This window comes from Manacus candei, unplaced genomic scaffold, assembly GCF_025592945.1.
Source record: "Manacus candei isolate 608988 ecotype Guabito, Panama unplaced genomic scaffold, ASM2559294v1 h1tg000048l, whole genome shotgun sequence".
NCBI classification, from domain to species: Eukaryota; Metazoa; Chordata; class Aves; order Passeriformes; family Pipridae; genus Manacus; species Manacus candei.
Genome location: NW_026138096.1, coordinates 2,616,605 through 2,634,914, shown reverse-complemented (window position 1 = coordinate 2,634,914; position 18,310 = coordinate 2,616,605). Strand labels below are relative to the sequence as shown.

The 18,310-nt window shown below is 37.6% G+C and overlaps 1 protein-coding gene across 1 annotated transcript; it reads left to right on the top strand.

The window, feature by feature from the left end:
- Positions 1-8,369: 8,369 nt before the first annotated feature.
- TMEM128 (transmembrane protein 128) lies at positions 8,370-16,155 on the top strand. Its single transcript, XM_051798495.1, has 5 exons — positions 8,370-8,515; positions 9,607-9,748; positions 11,681-11,842; positions 12,938-13,046; positions 14,414-16,155. The coding sequence occupies exons 1-4, from the start codon at positions 8,389-8,391 to the stop codon at positions 13,035-13,037; spliced, it is 531 nt and encodes a 176-aa protein (XP_051654455.1). The 5' UTR covers positions 8,370-8,388; the 3' UTR covers positions 13,038-13,046; positions 14,414-16,155.
- The last annotated feature ends 2,155 nt before the right edge of the window (positions 16,156-18,310 follow it).

The following is an 18,310-nucleotide window of genomic DNA, read 5'->3' as shown; positions in this document are numbered from 1 at the left end:
AGCATCTGCTGAATTTCTTCCTACACTTCAAAAGGCCAATTCCATGTCCACAAGCCAGGATTATCTTCTGTCTCTCTGCCCTGGCTTCCATCATCCAGCTGGTCCCAGCTGCCTTGTTGTGTTGTGGGAGGGTATTGTAGCTGGGGTCAGTTGCTGAGCAGGGCAGCAGGCTGTGGAGTGGCACTACTGGCCATGCTGCTGCTGGCACCTGCGGTACCCACACGTGTTCTCAAAAGGGCCCTGCTGTTTTCTCCATGTGCTCACAAACTCAGCTGCATCTTTTTTTCCTTTTTCAAACTGGTAAGGGCAGTTTGGATTATTTATGTTATTCGTGTGAAAATAAATATTCACAGTAAATTCATACTTTGGAATATTGCAATTTGTCCTTCACATCTTGGGAGAATGATGGTTTCTCCTCATGAAAAGCACCAGCATTTTCTAATCTACAGACAAGCTGATCTATATCTGATGGAAACAAGAACCAAAAAGAAGCTCTGAAGTTGTGCAACAGTATTTTTAAAGCATTTTAAAGCACTTTTCCCCACCATTTTCTTTTCCCTGTGCTTTCAGGGCAAAGGGGCATTGCTTAATGCCACACTGCAGAATCATGCAGCTGATGGACGTGCACTTTTTGTTGTGTTTTTCTCAGCTGCAACCAACCAACAGCAATATTCAGAAGGAACTTATACTTGCAGCTGCCAATCTAGATTCTGAAGAAAAAAGAGGGAGCCCTTCAAACTTTTGCAGAAGCAGAAAAGCTACTGTAAAACATATAACTTTTAAAAAAGGAGATAGGGTAGCACCAGTATGAATCCTATTTTGTGTGTTTCCCAGTTTAGTTGCATGAATTTATACCATTAAAGCTAGTATTTTAGTATAGTTTTTGTACAGAAAAATCTCAGTAAATGAGAATGTAAATAGAGTTCTGATTTTACCAGCAAGACCTGGGTGTTACAGTATGAAAAAAAGTCATTACATATTTACTTTGTAACTTCAGATTTTACACTTGCATTTCAAATTGAGATGTGAAAACAGATAAAATTAATGTTAACAATATACAGTTTTCCAGTATTCACTCAGTACTGTAGCCACAGGGGGTTACTTTGCTGTAACATAGATCAGGGTACTGAAAAATTAGTGCAAGAGAATGCTTTTATAAAGCTTCTCTTAGCATTTAATACAAATTGACAATATCATGTGGAATTTTTTTAAATTTTCTTTTCCACCAATTATATGTTTAGCGATCACTGTTAATGTGAAGTCACAGTAAACTTAGTAGAGACTATCAGGTAACAGTAATGTAGCATTACAGAATGTTCCAGAATATGTTTTAGTGATTTTTTTTTAAACAGCATAATAGAGCTCCATAATAAAATAAGCCTTGCTGTTAAAGTTTTCCTTTCTGAAATAGTGCATTGGAAATTGAGTGTCTGTGGCAGGGTGGGGAAGGAAGAAGCAATGTAAATTAGAAAATTGTTTCAAGCTAGTGGCTTTCACTATAAGTATAGTATAAGCACTTGAGCAGGAAGTTTAATCACTGGAAGAAAAAAAATCTTCAAAGGACAGCTACTTATTTGTTGTGCTCAGCCCTCCACTGTTCTGGTGCATTAGAGTAGTTCATTCTTCTTTCTGCAGTGAAAGCCGATCCTCCACCTGGTGCTATAATCCGATTGCATCAGTACAATGTAGTCAGACCCCGACATGAGTAGTGGCTCGTAGCTGATGACCACAGGATACAGAGACCCAACACATGATTCCATTCGGAAACTTTTAAGGCTGTAACACTCACCCTTATTAAGGAAATAAGAGAGCAAATATTAAACTTTTTGTGTGAGATAAGTGAAAAAAAAGGCATATTGTTCTGTACATTGAGCTGTATTCACAGGTTACAAGATATCTCAGTCAATATATTCAACATTTACCCCTTTCTTCTCCCAATTTAGCCATCAAGAAAAAAAAAATAAGTCCTCTAAGATTCTTTTCTGCTCTGTCAGCCAAGAAAAGGAGCATCTTATGTTTCCCATTAGTACTTTTACAGGAAGCGTTACTTTATATTGAATTCTAAATTTCACTTGGACCAGAGGAGGTTTTAGTAGTAACTTTCCTTTGCACTTGTTAAGACACAATTCCTTTTGCCCCTGTAATCTACTGCTTTTCTTTGCACTTCTTGGAATTCCTTTTGCACCTGAATCCTTGTGCTTTTATGCTCTCATAGTGTAAAAGTTGTAAAGCCTTCAAGCTTTTTGCTTAAATTGAACTTTATTCTGCAAGACTGCAGATCACAGAGCTTTCTCAAACACATCTTATTTTTTATTTATCCTTTCTTTTAAAATTTATTCTACAAGACTTAGAATTGTTCAGTCTTTGGAGACTGTGTTTTGCCCTTCTCACTAGATTCTTTGTATAAAACCTGCTCTTGCTACTCAACCTCATACCTGAGTTACAGCAAAAGGAAAATACTGACTTTCTACAGAAGTAGTTTTATAGTTTCTGAAATTACTTAAAAGTAATAGGAAAACAGAAATTGTGCCTCTGTATGCCTAGCCACCCATTAAACCACTATTCTCAAACTTCTAGGTGGAATGCATTAGTACTAAATTAGTATAGAAAGCATAACTGAGGCCTGATTACAGTCAAAATGAACTCACCTATGTTTGTTTTATTAGAAAAAGATGCTTTTAAGCATCCTGGAATCTTTCTCTCAGGCAGCATGACATCCATTTGAAAGTATTCAAGTCACTACATCTCATTTAGGTGACAAACTGAATGAAAAATAACACCAGAATTCCACCTGCATTGCAGATGGCTCAAAATACACGATGTTTAGTCCTTCATTCTGTTTTTGCAGGAGCCATGTAGTGAATTTCCACGGCCGAGCCATTAATGTATAAATGTAAACCATGAAATGCACTTTTATGCATTATATTTTCTTCCCTTCTGCTGGCCTTTAGCTCTTGATGATGAGAAGGAATTCAAGGAGGAAAACACACTGCATAATATCCACATGTGACAAAGACTCATGTTTTCCGTGGATGAGACAGGACCAGAATTTTCTTCTAGACTTCTTTCTTACCATTAAAGCAAGTTCTTCACTTAATGCCTGCATTTCTACTTTGAACTTCTAAATCAATTGCTACTCTAAAAGGTTTGACTGACTCATACAGACATCTCTTAGAGTGTTTTAGTAATTTTTTCCTGATCTATCCATTCTACCATTTACATTAACACATTTTATGGTCTGTTTCTACAATTTCTTTACCTTACACCATGAAATATGTTTCCTCTTGCTTCTTGCTGCTACAATTCTGTCTCAGCTGAACCTTTGAAAGTTCAGCTCTTTTGGTGAACTTTCAGAACTTAAGTGATTTCAGAGTTTAGCATTGGATAAGTTTTCCATGAGAAGAAAAAATATTAACTCAGCTGATGCTCTTAAAGACCTATTCATATTAAGCAGATTAGTCAAAACAATATGGGAATTGTACTAACATCTCCAGCCAAAATTTCAAATTGCTGAATTCAGTCTTCCTAAAGCAAACATCTTTCTCTTCCTGTCTCTCTTGGACAGTATAGCACTGTCAGTGTTCCCTCTAACTCTGTTGCCCAATTAATTATAATACCAGATAAAAATACATGAAAAATTGACCCTACAAGATACATAAGTGCTAATGGACCGTGAAGGATGATGGTAAAGAAAACCTGCTTATACACATGAGTGAAGCATGTAAGAGCTTTGTTTTGTATTTACTTTTTTTCAGGACTCCACAGAAAAATTCTCCAGGCAAACAGCATGAGCTGGATCCCACACTCTACACATCAGTGAGATGTTGCTATGCTGAATGCATGAAAATGATCTGTAGTTTCCAATCTCATTAACAGTGAGATCCACGCGCCCAAGAACCTTTGTCTCTTCTTTTTTACATCAGTGAAACCGCAGGCAGTGGGGACACCAGACGTCCCCAAAATAATAGTAAATATGTTATCACAGCCTAAAATAATGTTAAGCTCTACCAATGCAGAAATAAAGTCACATTGAAAGAGACCAATACTGCTGTACAGTGAATGTTTGATAAATAACACAGCTGAATGCCCGTGCCCACAACTGATAGTCTTTTCTGTGTGAATTAGATGTGTAATCTTCATTATTCAAAAACCAAACAAAACTTTAGGATGTTCCTAAGTGCCCTAAGTATGAAATTCTTGTCATATTGTTACAGATGCATGGTTGCACAGACGTTTTCCTCAATAAAGAAATCGGTTTCAGTAATTCCCAAGTGTTTCCTTTCCCACCCTCTCACATCTGGCTATTTGTTTTTGCCTCTCCACCACCCCCTGCATTTTTGCAGGCTTTTAAAACCAGATCAAATCCTCAAACTGAGAGGTATTATATACCACTACTGGGGATTGAGTAGTCAAGAACAATTATAGCTGGAGTACTGCTGCCAAATGCTTTGTATCATTAAACTGTAGTCTTGAGAAAACATTTTGAGAGCCATTGTATTCCCTTAAGAAAGTAAGCATAGCTAAGTGAAACTAAACTCAAGAAATGATTTAGAAGAGACAGCAGGAAAATTTACTTAGCAACTTCTAGGAGATTGGTTTATCCAGATTTATTTTGGATAAATAGGATAACTTTTGGACATTTGGATAAATTTGGATTAATATTCTGGTTTTGTTTACACATTCAAAGATGCAAGCCAGAATGAAGAGAACACTCTTCTCATTTTGTATTCTTAATGCTGATTATAGAGAAAGGCATGAGTCAAACACTGATGCTACCTAATATTTAATCAGGGTAATTGAGAGTATTGAAATGGTCTTCTATCAAATAGATACTCCAGATTAAAGTACTGTTCTGGACCAGCTATTTCTTTGTAATTTGCTGACAACTTTGAAGGTGAAGAATAACATACCTAGATAGATCAGATGGCAATATGTGGTGTGATTTTTTTCCTCTTCTCTTAGATGCACTCTTCACCTTTTTGACTGCCTTTATCTTTCCTGCTTTCTTTTCCTTCATGAAGTCCAAATGCTTGCATGCTTATATGTAGTGCCTTCTTGGTATCAAACACACTATTATATGCATTGTTTCCTTCCTAAAGGGTCAATTCAAGGCTGTGCTGCAATTTAATACTCGCATGAGAATTCAGCTTGAGTTCAATAGTTTGTATATGGACCACATTCAGAGTCAATTGAGTTTTAACCTTCAGTTGTTTTTCAGATCTGCATTAAGTTATTCACACCAAGTGCTTTTAAGTCCTTTGCTGATTTTTTTCCATTGTACTGAATTTAAAATAGTTAAAAGAATGCAAGATGAAAGCAAGAGAACTGTAGTACTATTTTGAGGCTTCTTTGTAACCTAGATGAGTCAGACAATGTATTTACTTTTTCACATAGTATAAATGCTTCAGTGCAAGGACAAGGTAAAGAAAGGACTGAGAGTCTCTACACATCCAATCATTTTACTCCTGATAGTAGAAGATAAGCAGCAAATTACTACTCCATTTTTACTTGGTTCATGAACAGAAAGCACAGAGTATATAGCACAGCCATTCCTCAAAATAAAAAATATGTCTACACTGTATCCAACCTAGTTCAGCTAAAAATTAACATAGGCAGGAGACCACCTTACTTTGGAATGAAGAAAGTTCCAACCAGGTCTTATGTGAACAGATAACACTTGGGTTAATTTAGCTATTGACTTCTGTAATGGGGAAAAAATTACAAATATTTGCTAGAGTACTAGAAAATTAATTTGTCTTCCTAAAAGTGAGAATTTAACTGGGAAGTCCAATTCTAAAATAACCAGCCAGTCAAGAGACATAAAAAGTTACCATTTGTGGGTGTCATTAAGAGTTACCTGTAAATCAACATAAAACCAACTAATCAGTAAACAGCAAATCCTCAGCAAGCAACAAGAAAATGAAATTCAAAATACGCAACTAGATTGCAAAATTCAGCTTGCAGTTATAGGTGAAAACCCTGAACATTTAAAGACATTCAAATAACTAACAAAGCATTATTTTCTACTTAAAAGAAAAGAATGCAAAGGTGTTGAATTCAGTTCCAAAAATGTGGGAACTGAATCATGTTATGCAAGAGACCAGGAATACAGTTAACATAAAAATTGCTGCAAACTCTGTGTACATTTCATTTACTGAATCTTCAAATTCACAAATTTCTTTAACAGACTGTTAACTAAATTTATCAAATCGAGCACCACATTTTAAAATACTTCCTAACATTTCTGCAAGGATTCTTAAACGTTAACTTGCAAGAATTAATTATCCACAGTGGGCCCGTTGATTAGATGCTTCATTAATTATATTGTTCATTTTGTCTCAGTTCAGCTCCTGATCCCTATCTACTCTTTAGCAGATTAATAATTTCTGAATCAGAGAAGCGCTGCGAAAAGATCACAGGAAACATCTTAGCTCTACAAACACTGAACATGAGTGGTCTCAGTTAAGGTCAATAGTGAGTCTGGGAAGGGAAGCTCTTATTTCAGCTCTTTGCACACTACCTAGTCTGTAGGTAAACAGAAGTGGTCAGTTTAACAACTCTAACAGATCTTAATCTTTTCAAGCATACATATTTATTTAGTTGCTATGATTAAATCAAAGATATATCCTATGAATAGCTTTGCAAAGAAAGAGTATGATTTCCTTTGTTTCTTATTTGAATCACTAAGATGAAAGTGAAGGCTGAGGTAGTAATTCCACTCAAAGGAAATAAAACAAAGAAACCTCTATTTCATTGCTAAGAAAGCAGAGCTCTGAGCTCCCACGAGCTGTTAACTTCAAAATATTGAACTGGACTAATTAAAAAATAATCCCTGTAGTCACTGAGGACTATGATGTGGTTGGCCCTTATGTGACATATATTGTAAGGCTGGGAAAACATTTTCTACTTACTATGACACATCTCACATGAAATTCAGATGTAAATGAAGGCCTGACTTTATGTAGAGAAAAAGAAAATTCTTCTCTTTTCTTTAATCTTTTAGGCTGAATTTACTCAAACTCAACACACAGTAATAAAGAAACCAGAAACCTTGTTTCCCTTGTCCCTAGAACCTCACTCGTCTATAAAGCAGACAACAGGATATTTAGGAAAATATAGTTATCCAGCAGGTTTAGAACTGCTTAAGAGCAGTGCAGGCCAGAGCAAGTTCAGTTTTTAGCCTAGTTAGTTTCTACCAGTTAGTCTCTACCCATAGGACGGTCTAATATTTTTTAAAGTTTACTGATAAAATACATAACCATTTAACCACAGTCTACATTCCATTCTTTTTGAGTTTCCTGCTTTCTCATCATGAAACTACAGAGAAAGTATCTGCAAACTTTTTCTCCTGGTATGCAAAGAATTTTTTTTTCTTCAATCTACTTTATAATAATCTGAGCTTTTATTGAATATTTCTACATTTAATTCCACTGGAAAGAAAAACTATCCATAACAACTGCAATATTGCACAGGTACGTCCACTCTGAAGTCAGCGGGATTTTTGTGTTAGTTGGAACATTACACCACACAATTTTGTCTAAGAAAGCCCAGAATTTGTAACCACATGTATCATCTAAGCAGCCTGGTGAATCATTACTATTAGAAACAAATTTCAATTTTATAAGCCATGGCTTAATGGTTTAATCATTGAACACACCCCAAAAGATACAGTACTTATATTCACAGTATTCTGATAAGGACCAGACCTTAAATTAATCAGTCAACATAATTTAGTAGTTTTGAGTCTGTCCATAAATTGTTCGTGAATAAACAAGAAAGCCATGATAATCTAATAGGTCTCAAGGTTTTGTTTGCAGAAACATGGTGATGTGACTTTTTATCTAGCCATGCAGAACTCAGCTACAGAACCGAAACGATCTATTTTACCATTTTACTAGGTTATTTTACTTTTACCTAGTTTGTCATGCAAATATGTTAATTATTTCCAGTTATGAGCTGCAGTCCCGAGTGCTACAGGACCCTTGTGGCTCTCGAAACCCTTCAGAGCTTTGTATTTGCCTCATGTTCCACCTTTACTATTGTCCTCTGTCACAAAAATAGAGATTTTCCTGACATCTGCCCTCAAGAGCACCTGGTTGCCAAGGTGCGATGAGCCAAACACTTCTACGCACTGTGTTTCCCACTAGTTTTCTTAATAATTTTCTTAATAATTTTTTACATAACAGCCGTCACTGCGGCCCTTGGCTTTACGGGACGCTGTTCGCTGTTTTCAGTGGGGACTAGAGCGATCCCCGAGGCTGTTTATTTGTGACACACCCGCGGGCCGTGAGCCGGGCAGAGCCGCCCCGTGCCCGCCGCCGCCCCTCACGCCAGGGCCGTCGCGGCCGCCGCTCCCGCCCCGCCGCGTCACTGCCGGAGCGGCCCAAGATGGAGCCCCGCGGTGGCGGCGGGGACGGGGACGCTCTCCCGAGGCTCCGGCGCCCGGTGCGGCGCGGGCCGGAGCCCTGCGACCCGCGGCCGCCGCAGCCGCGTCCCGGGACCGGCGGGACGGCCGGTGGGTGGTGCCGGGGTGCGGAGAGCGGGGCCGGGCGCTGCCGGGCGGGCGCTGCGGCAGGAACGGGGGCCCCGCGGATGGAGCGGCGCGGTGCCCGCCTGCCCGCAGCTCCTCCGCCCTCAGGTGTCTGCTCCTAACAGCGAGCTGGGTGTGGAAGGGAGACGCGACTTACAGCCGCGGATTGCTTGATGGGGATGAAGTGCTTAAATTCTCCCGGGCCCAAGCTCTAGCAGCGTGAGGAGAAATCTGGGAAATGAAAACTAAAACCTCCCGTGAGCTCCAGCGGAGCTGTCGGAGCGCTCGGCTGGTGGTGAAGCGTGTGGAGGAGCTGACATGACACTGCTGGAGGCACCAGGCTACTCCTGGTGATAAAGTTCAGAGTATGAGACATCAAAAGCACCTCTGACACCTTTTTTTGACATTGTGTATAAATACTGAGTGCCTAAATATTTGGTTACTGTCGTGCTTTAAAAAAAGACTTTCTCATCTGCTTGCTGTCTTATCTGGCTTCTTCTAAACATATAGTGATGAAAGGGAAAAGAGAAGATACTTTTCTGCACAATGATAGTTCTACTTCACCTGCTGAAGGTGTGCAGCGTGAGTCAAGCTAGCTCCTGAAACTGGAGCTGAAAATCTCTGGTGAATTAACTGCAGTTAAGAACAAGAAAATTATTTATGCCTGAAATACTTACAAATACAAAATTCATTAAAAAGGGTATAAATAAATTAGTAATTGGAAATACCAGCCCGACATTGTATATGCTAGATTAATAAAAATGCTTTGATAATGCCAGGAGGCTTTAATTAGTTACACAACCCATACAAAATCTAATCAGCTGTTTCCTGAAAGTGTACACAGACATAATATTGTGCTGATTGTTGGTGTTTTATCCTTTTATCACAGGATACCTTGCTTAGTCAGTTTTATTTCAGTAAACGTTCAGAGCTTTTTAGAATATTTATAGTACAAAGTGTATTATAATCTCCAAAGATAAATGAATTAAAAAGATAAAGCATCATGTTTTACTTAACTATAATCATACTCCATTTAATGACTGGCTTTAGTGCTATAATTATGTTCTTATTTACAGAAGAGTCTACAGCTGTAGAGAAGAAGATGAAACCTCCTACCAGACTCAATATTCATTCTGCATTCTGGATTTTGGCATCAATAGCTGTGACATACTACTTTGATTTTTTTAAAACTGTTAAAGAAACTATGCAAGCAGATAGGTAAGGTATCTTTTTTTACAAAGAAAGTTGTGTTTTCATCTTACAATCATATTCAGTTTTGTTACATCTGAACACTATATTTTAAATCTTGGATAAACAAGATCTACAATAGGAATAGAGGGAACTGGGACTGTTCAACTTGGAGAAGGCTCAGAGGCATCTTATCAATGCAAATACCTGAGGGGAGGGTGCTAAGAAGACAGAGGCAGACTCTTTTCAGTGGTGGCCAGTGACAGGACCAGAGGCAGTGGGCACAAAATGAAACATGGGAGGTTGCCTCTGGACATCAGGAAGCACTTTATGATTGTGAGAGTGACTGAGCACTGATGTAGGTTGCCCAGATAGGTTGTGGAGTCTCCATGCTTGGATATACTCAAAAACCATCTGGACATGGTCCTGGACAACTGGCAGTAGCTGACCTTGCTTGAGCAGCAAGGTTGAACCAGATGACCACCTAAGTTGATATTATTAAACTAATTTTTAAGTAAATACAGTGCTTAAAATTTTGCTATAATTATTTCTTTTCTGTGGACTACTGAGCCATCTATGTACATGCAAAATTTGTTCTCATAGCAGGCATTTTATTACTGTACCTTCAAGTTTTCGCTTAAGTACAAGAAATAGCTGCCTCTTTTGCTGAAAGTGTTGTAGTTTTGCTTTTATTTTAATAAAACCCCCCTGAAATTAATCTTTAAATGTCAGACTGAAGTTCGTTTCTCTAGAAGTTCTCTAGGCCTCTTTGAGTAGGTCAGTGAAAAATTAGTAAAATAATTTCTCTGAAGCAATTTCTATTTCTAGTCTATTTATTTTCCATTAAATTAATTTCAGTGAGATTGATGGGTGTCAAATATTTTTAGATACCCTCAGCTGGAAGTGCTTTTAAGACTCCCATTGCCATTGTCATTATTGTATCAGCATGTGGAAGCTGCACAGGGCCTTGCTCTGGGCTGTGAGGTTCTCTGGAGCTACTCTTCCAGGCTAGATACACCCTTCATCCAGTTGGCTGTGAAAACAAACTAGTGACTCCAGGATGTAATCAAAATTTTGGGTGTCAGGACCCTGTCTTCCTGCACTGCTTGTGTAAGTAGACTATGGCAACTGCTCTCTTAATGCAGAATTCACAATTGGTAGTACCAAGGTACCAAAATAACCCCTGATATTTTGCTGTACCATTCCAGAACAAATGTTACCTGAGTAGGAAGATCCTTGATTACCCTTTGTAACTTAGTAATCAAACAATAGCAATAAGAATTTGCTTTTTAAAATTTTTATTTGCTAAATACGCATTCAAATAAGTGTAAGATTTTATTCAAGTGCATCTTCCTCACAAATTGTCTTTCCCATTCTAGTCTTGAAGTATGTCCTCAAAGAGACTCAAAAGTGTGTCTTCCTAGATAATCAAATCACATACCCTGTGTTTTCTTGACTCTGAGTTTGAAGTCCTGGATTTCTATCCGTTTTCTTCTGCATCTCTAAAGAAAAATCTTAATGCTTCTTGGCTGTGAAATTTGAGAGTTCACAAACTGAAATCTCATTAAAGCTTTCTGCAAAATTTCTGTTGCACAAAAAGTTACAGTGAGAAGCACAGTTGCAGTGAGGCCTCTTTTGTTTCATTACTGACAAAGTAGTTTTGGTGTGGTAGCACAGTAGATCCCTGACAAGATCTGTTGCATTGATTTCCAAGATGCTTGAGGGAAAAATGAATGAAATGCTGCATCGCAAAATTAAACTCAGTTGTGTATATTAGACAGCTTTGAAGGGCAAAAAGTGTTTTGTAAAAGTAATTTAAGATAAAAACTACAGGAACTCTAGGCCATAATCTGTGTAATTAACAGATATTTTTTGTTCTGTTTCTAGACTAGAGTGAAGATTAACGTGCCAACTACAGTGTGACTTTGCTTAACATGGTTTAATATGCTTTCCTTCCTGCAGTTGGTGGCTTGCCAGTGGCACTTGTTTGATGGCTGTGTGTTTATCCGTTGCCTTTTACTGCATCCTGTATCTTGAGTGGTACTGTGGAATTGTGGACTATGATGCACAGTATCCAGCACTGATACCTATCACAACAGCTACCTTTATAGCAGCAGCAATTTGGTGAGTTCAAACGCTGTACAAACTTCTGCTAAACCTGTGCAAGTCTGTGTGTTAATGGGCTCATTTTGTAAGTATAATTTCTGTAATTCTACTATGTGTATTGGTCACAATACTAATTCTGCGTAGCATAATTTCTTCCAGTTTCAACTTTCATCCACAAAGCAAGAGTTGGAACAGTTGAAATTGTATATTAAATGTACTTGCAGATATACTAGATCTTTTCTATCTTGAAAATGTATGGGAACACTGAAGTCCTTAGCTTTGTAAATTTATCACCTTTGGCAACTATTTGTGCAGTTTACAAATTAAGGCAAAGGTGTATTCCCTAGCTGAGAAAAAACCTGATCAGTTTCTGTCAGAGTTCTTCCTTATCAAATAATCTATAAGTAGCAAACATACACAAAATGTTGTCAGACACTTTATTTATGAGATTATACGAGTCAGGATTGAGCAAATGTGCATATGAGTGAAAAAAATTATATGTGTGTGTGCCATTATATTTGCTCTCTGCATGAAAGCTGGTTTCCTCTTGTTTAGCTGTTGTATCTGAAAGTCAGTATTTGTTGCAACGGTGGGGAAAAAAAGGAAGATTGAAGAAAATAAAGGTTCTCTATAGTTTAGAATTAGTCAAACCTATAATTATTGTAATTCAGTTGTAAAATAAGTTGGTTTTCCCCCTGTCTCTTCAGTTAACTGAAATCTGGCTGGCTGGAAGTTCAGATTAAGGCTTTTCTCAGCTGCCACGTGCCCATGGAAAAATCAAAGAGTAGGTCATTTCCAGGGGCTTCAGGTACAGAGATTCTGAAAGTAAAACATATCTTTACCCTTGATGGGACTGACTGGACTTGCTCAGTGCAAAACCTGCAGCAGCTGCTGAAGTTCTAGGATGAGTTGTCATTCAGTAAACAGTGAACTAAGATACCAATTTAATAAGTAATGCTGGAGTGTTTTAATTTTGTTTTCATAAAGAAGCAAGTATTTTTCCAGGTTAAGTAATTTAAATCTTATTTCCTCTTGTGAAGTTTTCTTTGTATGCCTGGTATTTCCATAGTATGGCAACTGAACTTACCAAATACTTCCTGCTTTTATTCCCAGTTTCAATGTTGCCTTGTGGCCTGTCTGGTCGTTTTTGACACCTCTGTTGCTCTTCATTCAGTTTATGGGTGTTGTGATGCTTGTATCACTCCTGGGATAAGCCCTTCAGGTAAATAATTTACTTTTTAAGCACACAAAAGCATTTATCTTGTTGTGTGAACTGCTTTGTTAGACATTTAAAGATTGTAAGACCATTTAAGGATTCCTTCTCTATATTTTGTCTACGCTTCTACAATATTGACATTTTGTGTGGCATATAGAATAACCAGAGAACATGCAATTATCCAAAGGGGAAGAATATCCCTTTTTCCTCTCTAAGATTTCATTCTAGACAGTGAAAAGAAGTGATTAGTGAGAATGGATGGTTTGGAGACATATAGGTCAAATACCTGCAGCTTTTACCTGGAATGGGAAAACTTCTTAGCAAAGCTGCTTGGTCTGACTAAAGGGGAGAAGCTATTAACACCCATATGCAACTGCCTTCTCTATTTTTTTTTTAATTCAAAAGCTTTGTCTTACCTTTGTCTTTAGGTATGTTGTTTTCATTTGCTGTGATGAACAGTACAGATCAACCTGCTGGTCTGGAAAACTGCCAGATGAGAGAAGTTCTTTGTTATTCCTAAAAAAACTTTTCAAAGGCAAAACCGTCTGTTTTGTTGACTTGAAAAATTAATTTTCAATAACTGCTACATTGAAAATGGGTTTCCACATCTTTTGTTAGGATATATTTATCAAATGAATCCTGTGAAATGGAAAAAGCTAAGGAAGACATCAAAGAGAGCTCAGTAAATAGGGTCAGGGATGTCACAGGTGTCTACGTCATCCAGGGAAGTTACTCTTCTTTGTTGTTCTTAAGAGAATGTGGGGGCGCTGTTTAGCTTTGCTTGCCATCACAAATCCTTTCTGGTGAGGAAGTCCCTCAGCAGTTTTATGAGTGCAGTAAGAAGAATATGACAGTGCTGGATTTACATCACTGTAGTGCCAGAGTTGTAGGCAAAACATGTTTTAGTGGCTTGGACAGTGAAATGCGGATTTTATTTATTTTTTTTTTACATAAACAAACTGAAACTAGTGTTGCATTTTTCCTCCTGTTTTCTAGATACCAAGAAACCTGAGTTTTTTCAGGAGTCAATTAACTTAGGCCTTATTCTGACAACACCTATGTACTTCTGAAAAATACAATACTTAATTCAGAGTCTCTTTACTGTGAGAGCTTCAGTCACACTTACTGACGCAAACTTATTCAAATCACGTGTGTTAGTTCTGTCATTAGCTATGTTCTATCTGAGCACTGGAAGGATGTGGGGAAGTTCTATATTAGGGCAAATATTCTTTGCCTAATAATTAGGGCTAAGTTATTACTTGGTCTTGCAAAATCATTAACTTATAGAGTTAGTACAAGATACAGCTTGTGCAGTATATATACAGTCTTCCAAAATTTTTGTTAAATTGTGTTTGTTTTTTATTTTCTTTCAGCTTCATGTGAAGGACTCAAGTAACTGTTATCCTACAAAGTGGATATCACTTTTGTTACATTCCAGTACTTTTATTGTTTCTAATGCTGCCTTTTTGCTCTAACTGATACAGTAATTTTTCATCTACCTGATTTATAAATCAATGGACATAACTGTAGGAAAAAGAAACTGAATAGTGAATAATTGAAAGATAGATAGGTTTTATATCTCTTGGTAACATAAAGCATTTCATTGCTGCTTTGTAAAGCTTCTGTTTATGTTTTAATATTAAGCACATGGGTAATAAGTCATGGAAACATAGAATAGTTGGTGTTGAAAGGGACCTTAGTTATCTCTGGGGACCTCAGATGTCACCTAGTCAACTTCCTGCTCAAATCATGTTGTTTGACTTGGAAGTAATTGATGTTTAATTGAAGTGTAATGGAGTTTTAATACTATATTCTTTCCATTTGAATTGACAGCTAAAATACTGTTATCTGGAACCTGTGTTTGTACTTATAAACTTACTTATAGGAGGCATTTCTAGATCTATTACATTTCTAATGTTATATTTGTTACCATGTAGGAAATATTACATAATCTCTTGAATTCAGATCTGCTAGTGTTTGGAAAAAAGTATGGATAGGGCCTAGAAAGCTGGTTGACATTTGGCAGGGCCATCAATTAAATAAATAAATTCTACTTGTGCTGATACAGTTTGTCCACAGCCAAAGGTGGATGATCAAGCTGTGACTAACCAGCAATATAATGAACACTATTAACAGTACACAAGAAATTCAGAGAACAAATTACATTCTTTTGATGTATGCACTATTTTTCAGTATTCAGGCTGTTTTTCTTTCTGTAAATTAACTTTTGATTCTTAGCAGTGCCTGTTAATGAAGTTGCCATTTTCCTTCCTCAGCAATGAAGAGGCTGATATTAACTTAAAAGCTATTGGTCATACTCAGTTGGGAAAATAAAATGGCATTTTATTTTTATTAGGTGACTGTTCGTGTTGACTGAGATACTTGGCTATCTGGAGACCTGGGCACCATCCAGTTGCTAGACCACTCTTTGTAGATCCTTGTGTTAAATACTTTCCCACCCACAGCTTTTGGAAAATAGGAGAATGTAGAAGCTGGGTGTGGAAACTTGTTAAAATTTACGCCTTGTGGCTGTTGCTTGAAGTCTGGACTGTCAGAGGATACTGTGTTCTTCATTCTGACTTTCAAATTCACAGCATTGCTGAATACAAAATATGTGAAATGTTTAGTTTACATGAAAAAGGTAGACATTGTCTTTGGCTGTTACTGTTCCATTAAGGAAAAAAGTTGCTATTGGTATGTGATAAAAAAGATCAGTCAAACCAAAATAAAATACATTCAGCACTGCTTTTAGTAGTTTGTAGAGTAAGTTAACAGCTTGATTTGTTGAAATGTAATATTTAGGTTTGCCAAAACCAGTTGTGCTTCACATCCTTAAAGAGCAAATTGTTTATCTTCAGGTGTCCATCTTTTAATTAATTTTAACTATTTTATGTCTGCATCCATAGGTACATTTGAGTAACTTTGTTTATTATGATATTTAAAATGCAGTGTTACTCAGGGATGGTATTTATCACTGTATTTTATTTGTCAACTATATAAATGCTCTAGGTGTTTTAAGTTGCCTTGTAATCTTGAATTAAAATTACTATTTGCTACATGGTTTTTCAAATTTATTCTTCTGGACATCTTAATAAACTTTGTACGAAAGTGATCAGTTATTGTTCAGTACTTAATTATTTAACTGTCTAATTCCACTTTCTTGGAGATTTGGAGTGCATCCCATCATTTTTCCTATAAAATGGATGTTCATGTAGATTTTAAATACTGTACTTGACTTGGAGTATCTTTGTCTTTCATGACCCCTCACTGTGTTTACTGAAGGTGTAATATCATTCTGTTCATCTTTGGAGAGCTGTTTGCTCTCTGACTACTTTGATGTCTTTTTCTGCAAATCCTGAATAGATATTTCATTGTACAAAAGTCCTGCAAAGTCTTAATAGTTCCCTGAAAAAAAAAACTATCAGGCAATCAAAACCCCCACCCCTAGCAAAGCTTGAATGTACCATCTTGCTACAGACCACCATAGGTATCTTCTGAATCCATTTACATTAATTTCATTTAAGTATGAGAATATGTATCAGCACCAAAAAGCTTTAGTTTACAGGTGACAAGGGATGGTCTTGGATAATCTTGAAGTAAAGTAGTCCACATAGTGAAGATTATTTATCACAGTTATCCACAAAAGCTCTTTAAAATGGAAGCATCTTTCTTAATTATTCTTTAAAGGTTGCATTGCATAAGGTAAAAGTAGGATTTGGCATTTCCACAAGCTTTTGAGAATGATGGATGTAGCTATGAGTTAGAAGCTGTTGAAGCCTGAGCAGTTTGATTATCTATGTTTTTTATTTATACTGCTGTTACAGACTTGACAGAAACATAGGGCTTCCAGTTAAGTGCATTCTTTAAGGGGAAAATTTGCAGATGGCTTAAAATACTTGTTTCTTGAGAACAGGCCACAATGAATAAAGGACATGAGCTACTACTTCCTTATGTTTACCTAAACATAAGGTGATTGTCCAGAATTCACTCATTCCACCCTTCTACCATTTTGTTTTTCTTCCCTATTCTTTAAGAGGAATGAGAATCCCAGACATTCACATGTAAGTTCAAGGTGTCCTTTGTTATTTAAGAAAAAACCCTCTTTAATAATTTCTGGCTTCAAAAGAGAAAAAGCTTAGAACCACTCTAAGTTTTGGCCAAGGAAGTGGAGAAAATAAATGCTGTATTTTCAATATATGCAATTTTTTTTTTTGATGTAACTGAACTAGTGGCTTAATTTCATGTGAGATGGGGGTGGGTCACTCTCTGTAAAAACCAATACTTTGGGTAATCAATATGCTACCAACAGGTACAGAGTAAATATGTAAGACCTGCCTAGCCAGAACAAGGACCAATCTATCTTGGTATTTGGCCTCCAAGCAATGTCTCAGTACCCAAAAACCTAGAGTTATGAGAATTCATGTTGTATGCAAACAAAATACCATTTTAAAAAAATAATGGTTTACCCTGGGCTAAATTCCTCTCAACCCCTACAGGCAATCAACTGGTGCTCCAAATCTTGAGGTTTGCATACCTAAATAGCTTGTGACCATGGGTCACAGTTAGAACTAGGCAGTTTAAGTAGAAAAGGGTCAATACTTAAAATGCGTATAAATACTGGGAAAATGAATAAATAAGAAGTGGAGTAAATTCTGCAGAAGTTTTTGCTACTTTGTGCTCAGTAGTTGCTTCTCCAGCTAGCAATTGCTGTAATACTGTGTTGTCGGAATAGACTTCCTAAAAAAAATAAGGCAAATTGCTGCTTTTGAAAGGTCTAGACAATTCCTGAAAATGGAGATTCTGTACTACTGGTGGAAGTACTGGTTGCCCAAAAGTAGGGGACCTGTGGGGCCCAGAGTGTGAAGCATGGTGGGTGATCCCGTTGCCACCTCCATGCAAAGGAACTCCATCACCAGCTGTTGGCTGCAGAGCAGGTTCCATCCACCTGTCCTTGCTTTCTCCCAGCATCTTCCTTCCACACGCTGGCTGTTCCTCGGCTTTCCAATCACAGCTGCTAATGGTCAGGGGGTTTTGTACAACATTCGCTGTCTTTCCCATCTCCCTGTCTAGGAAACGTGTTACACTGCACAGGTCTCTGTCAACACGGATGGAAGCTCCATATCCCTCACCAAAGCCAGCCGGGCAGGGCTCACCTGCCCCTTCACGACGGACACGACCGGCTGCCTCCGGACTAACCTTCTCCCTTACCCTGGTCTCGACATCAGCTGTTGTCTGAATCTCAGGCAACGCTGTCCCGCAAACACCTCAGC

Excerpts from the sequence above, each read along its gene's own strand:
- TMEM128 (XM_051798495.1), top strand. The coding sequence starts at position 8,389 with ATGGAGCCCCGCGGTGGCGGCGGGGACGGGGACGCTCTCCCGAGGCTC. Across the intron at positions 8,516-9,606 it reads CGGGACCGGCGGGACGGCCG|AAGAGTCTACAGCTGTAGAG; the intron begins GTGGGTGGTGCC and ends TCTTATTTACAG. Across the intron at positions 9,749-11,680 it reads GAAACTATGCAAGCAGATAG|TTGGTGGCTTGCCAGTGGCA; the intron begins GTAAGGTATCTT and ends TCCTTCCTGCAG.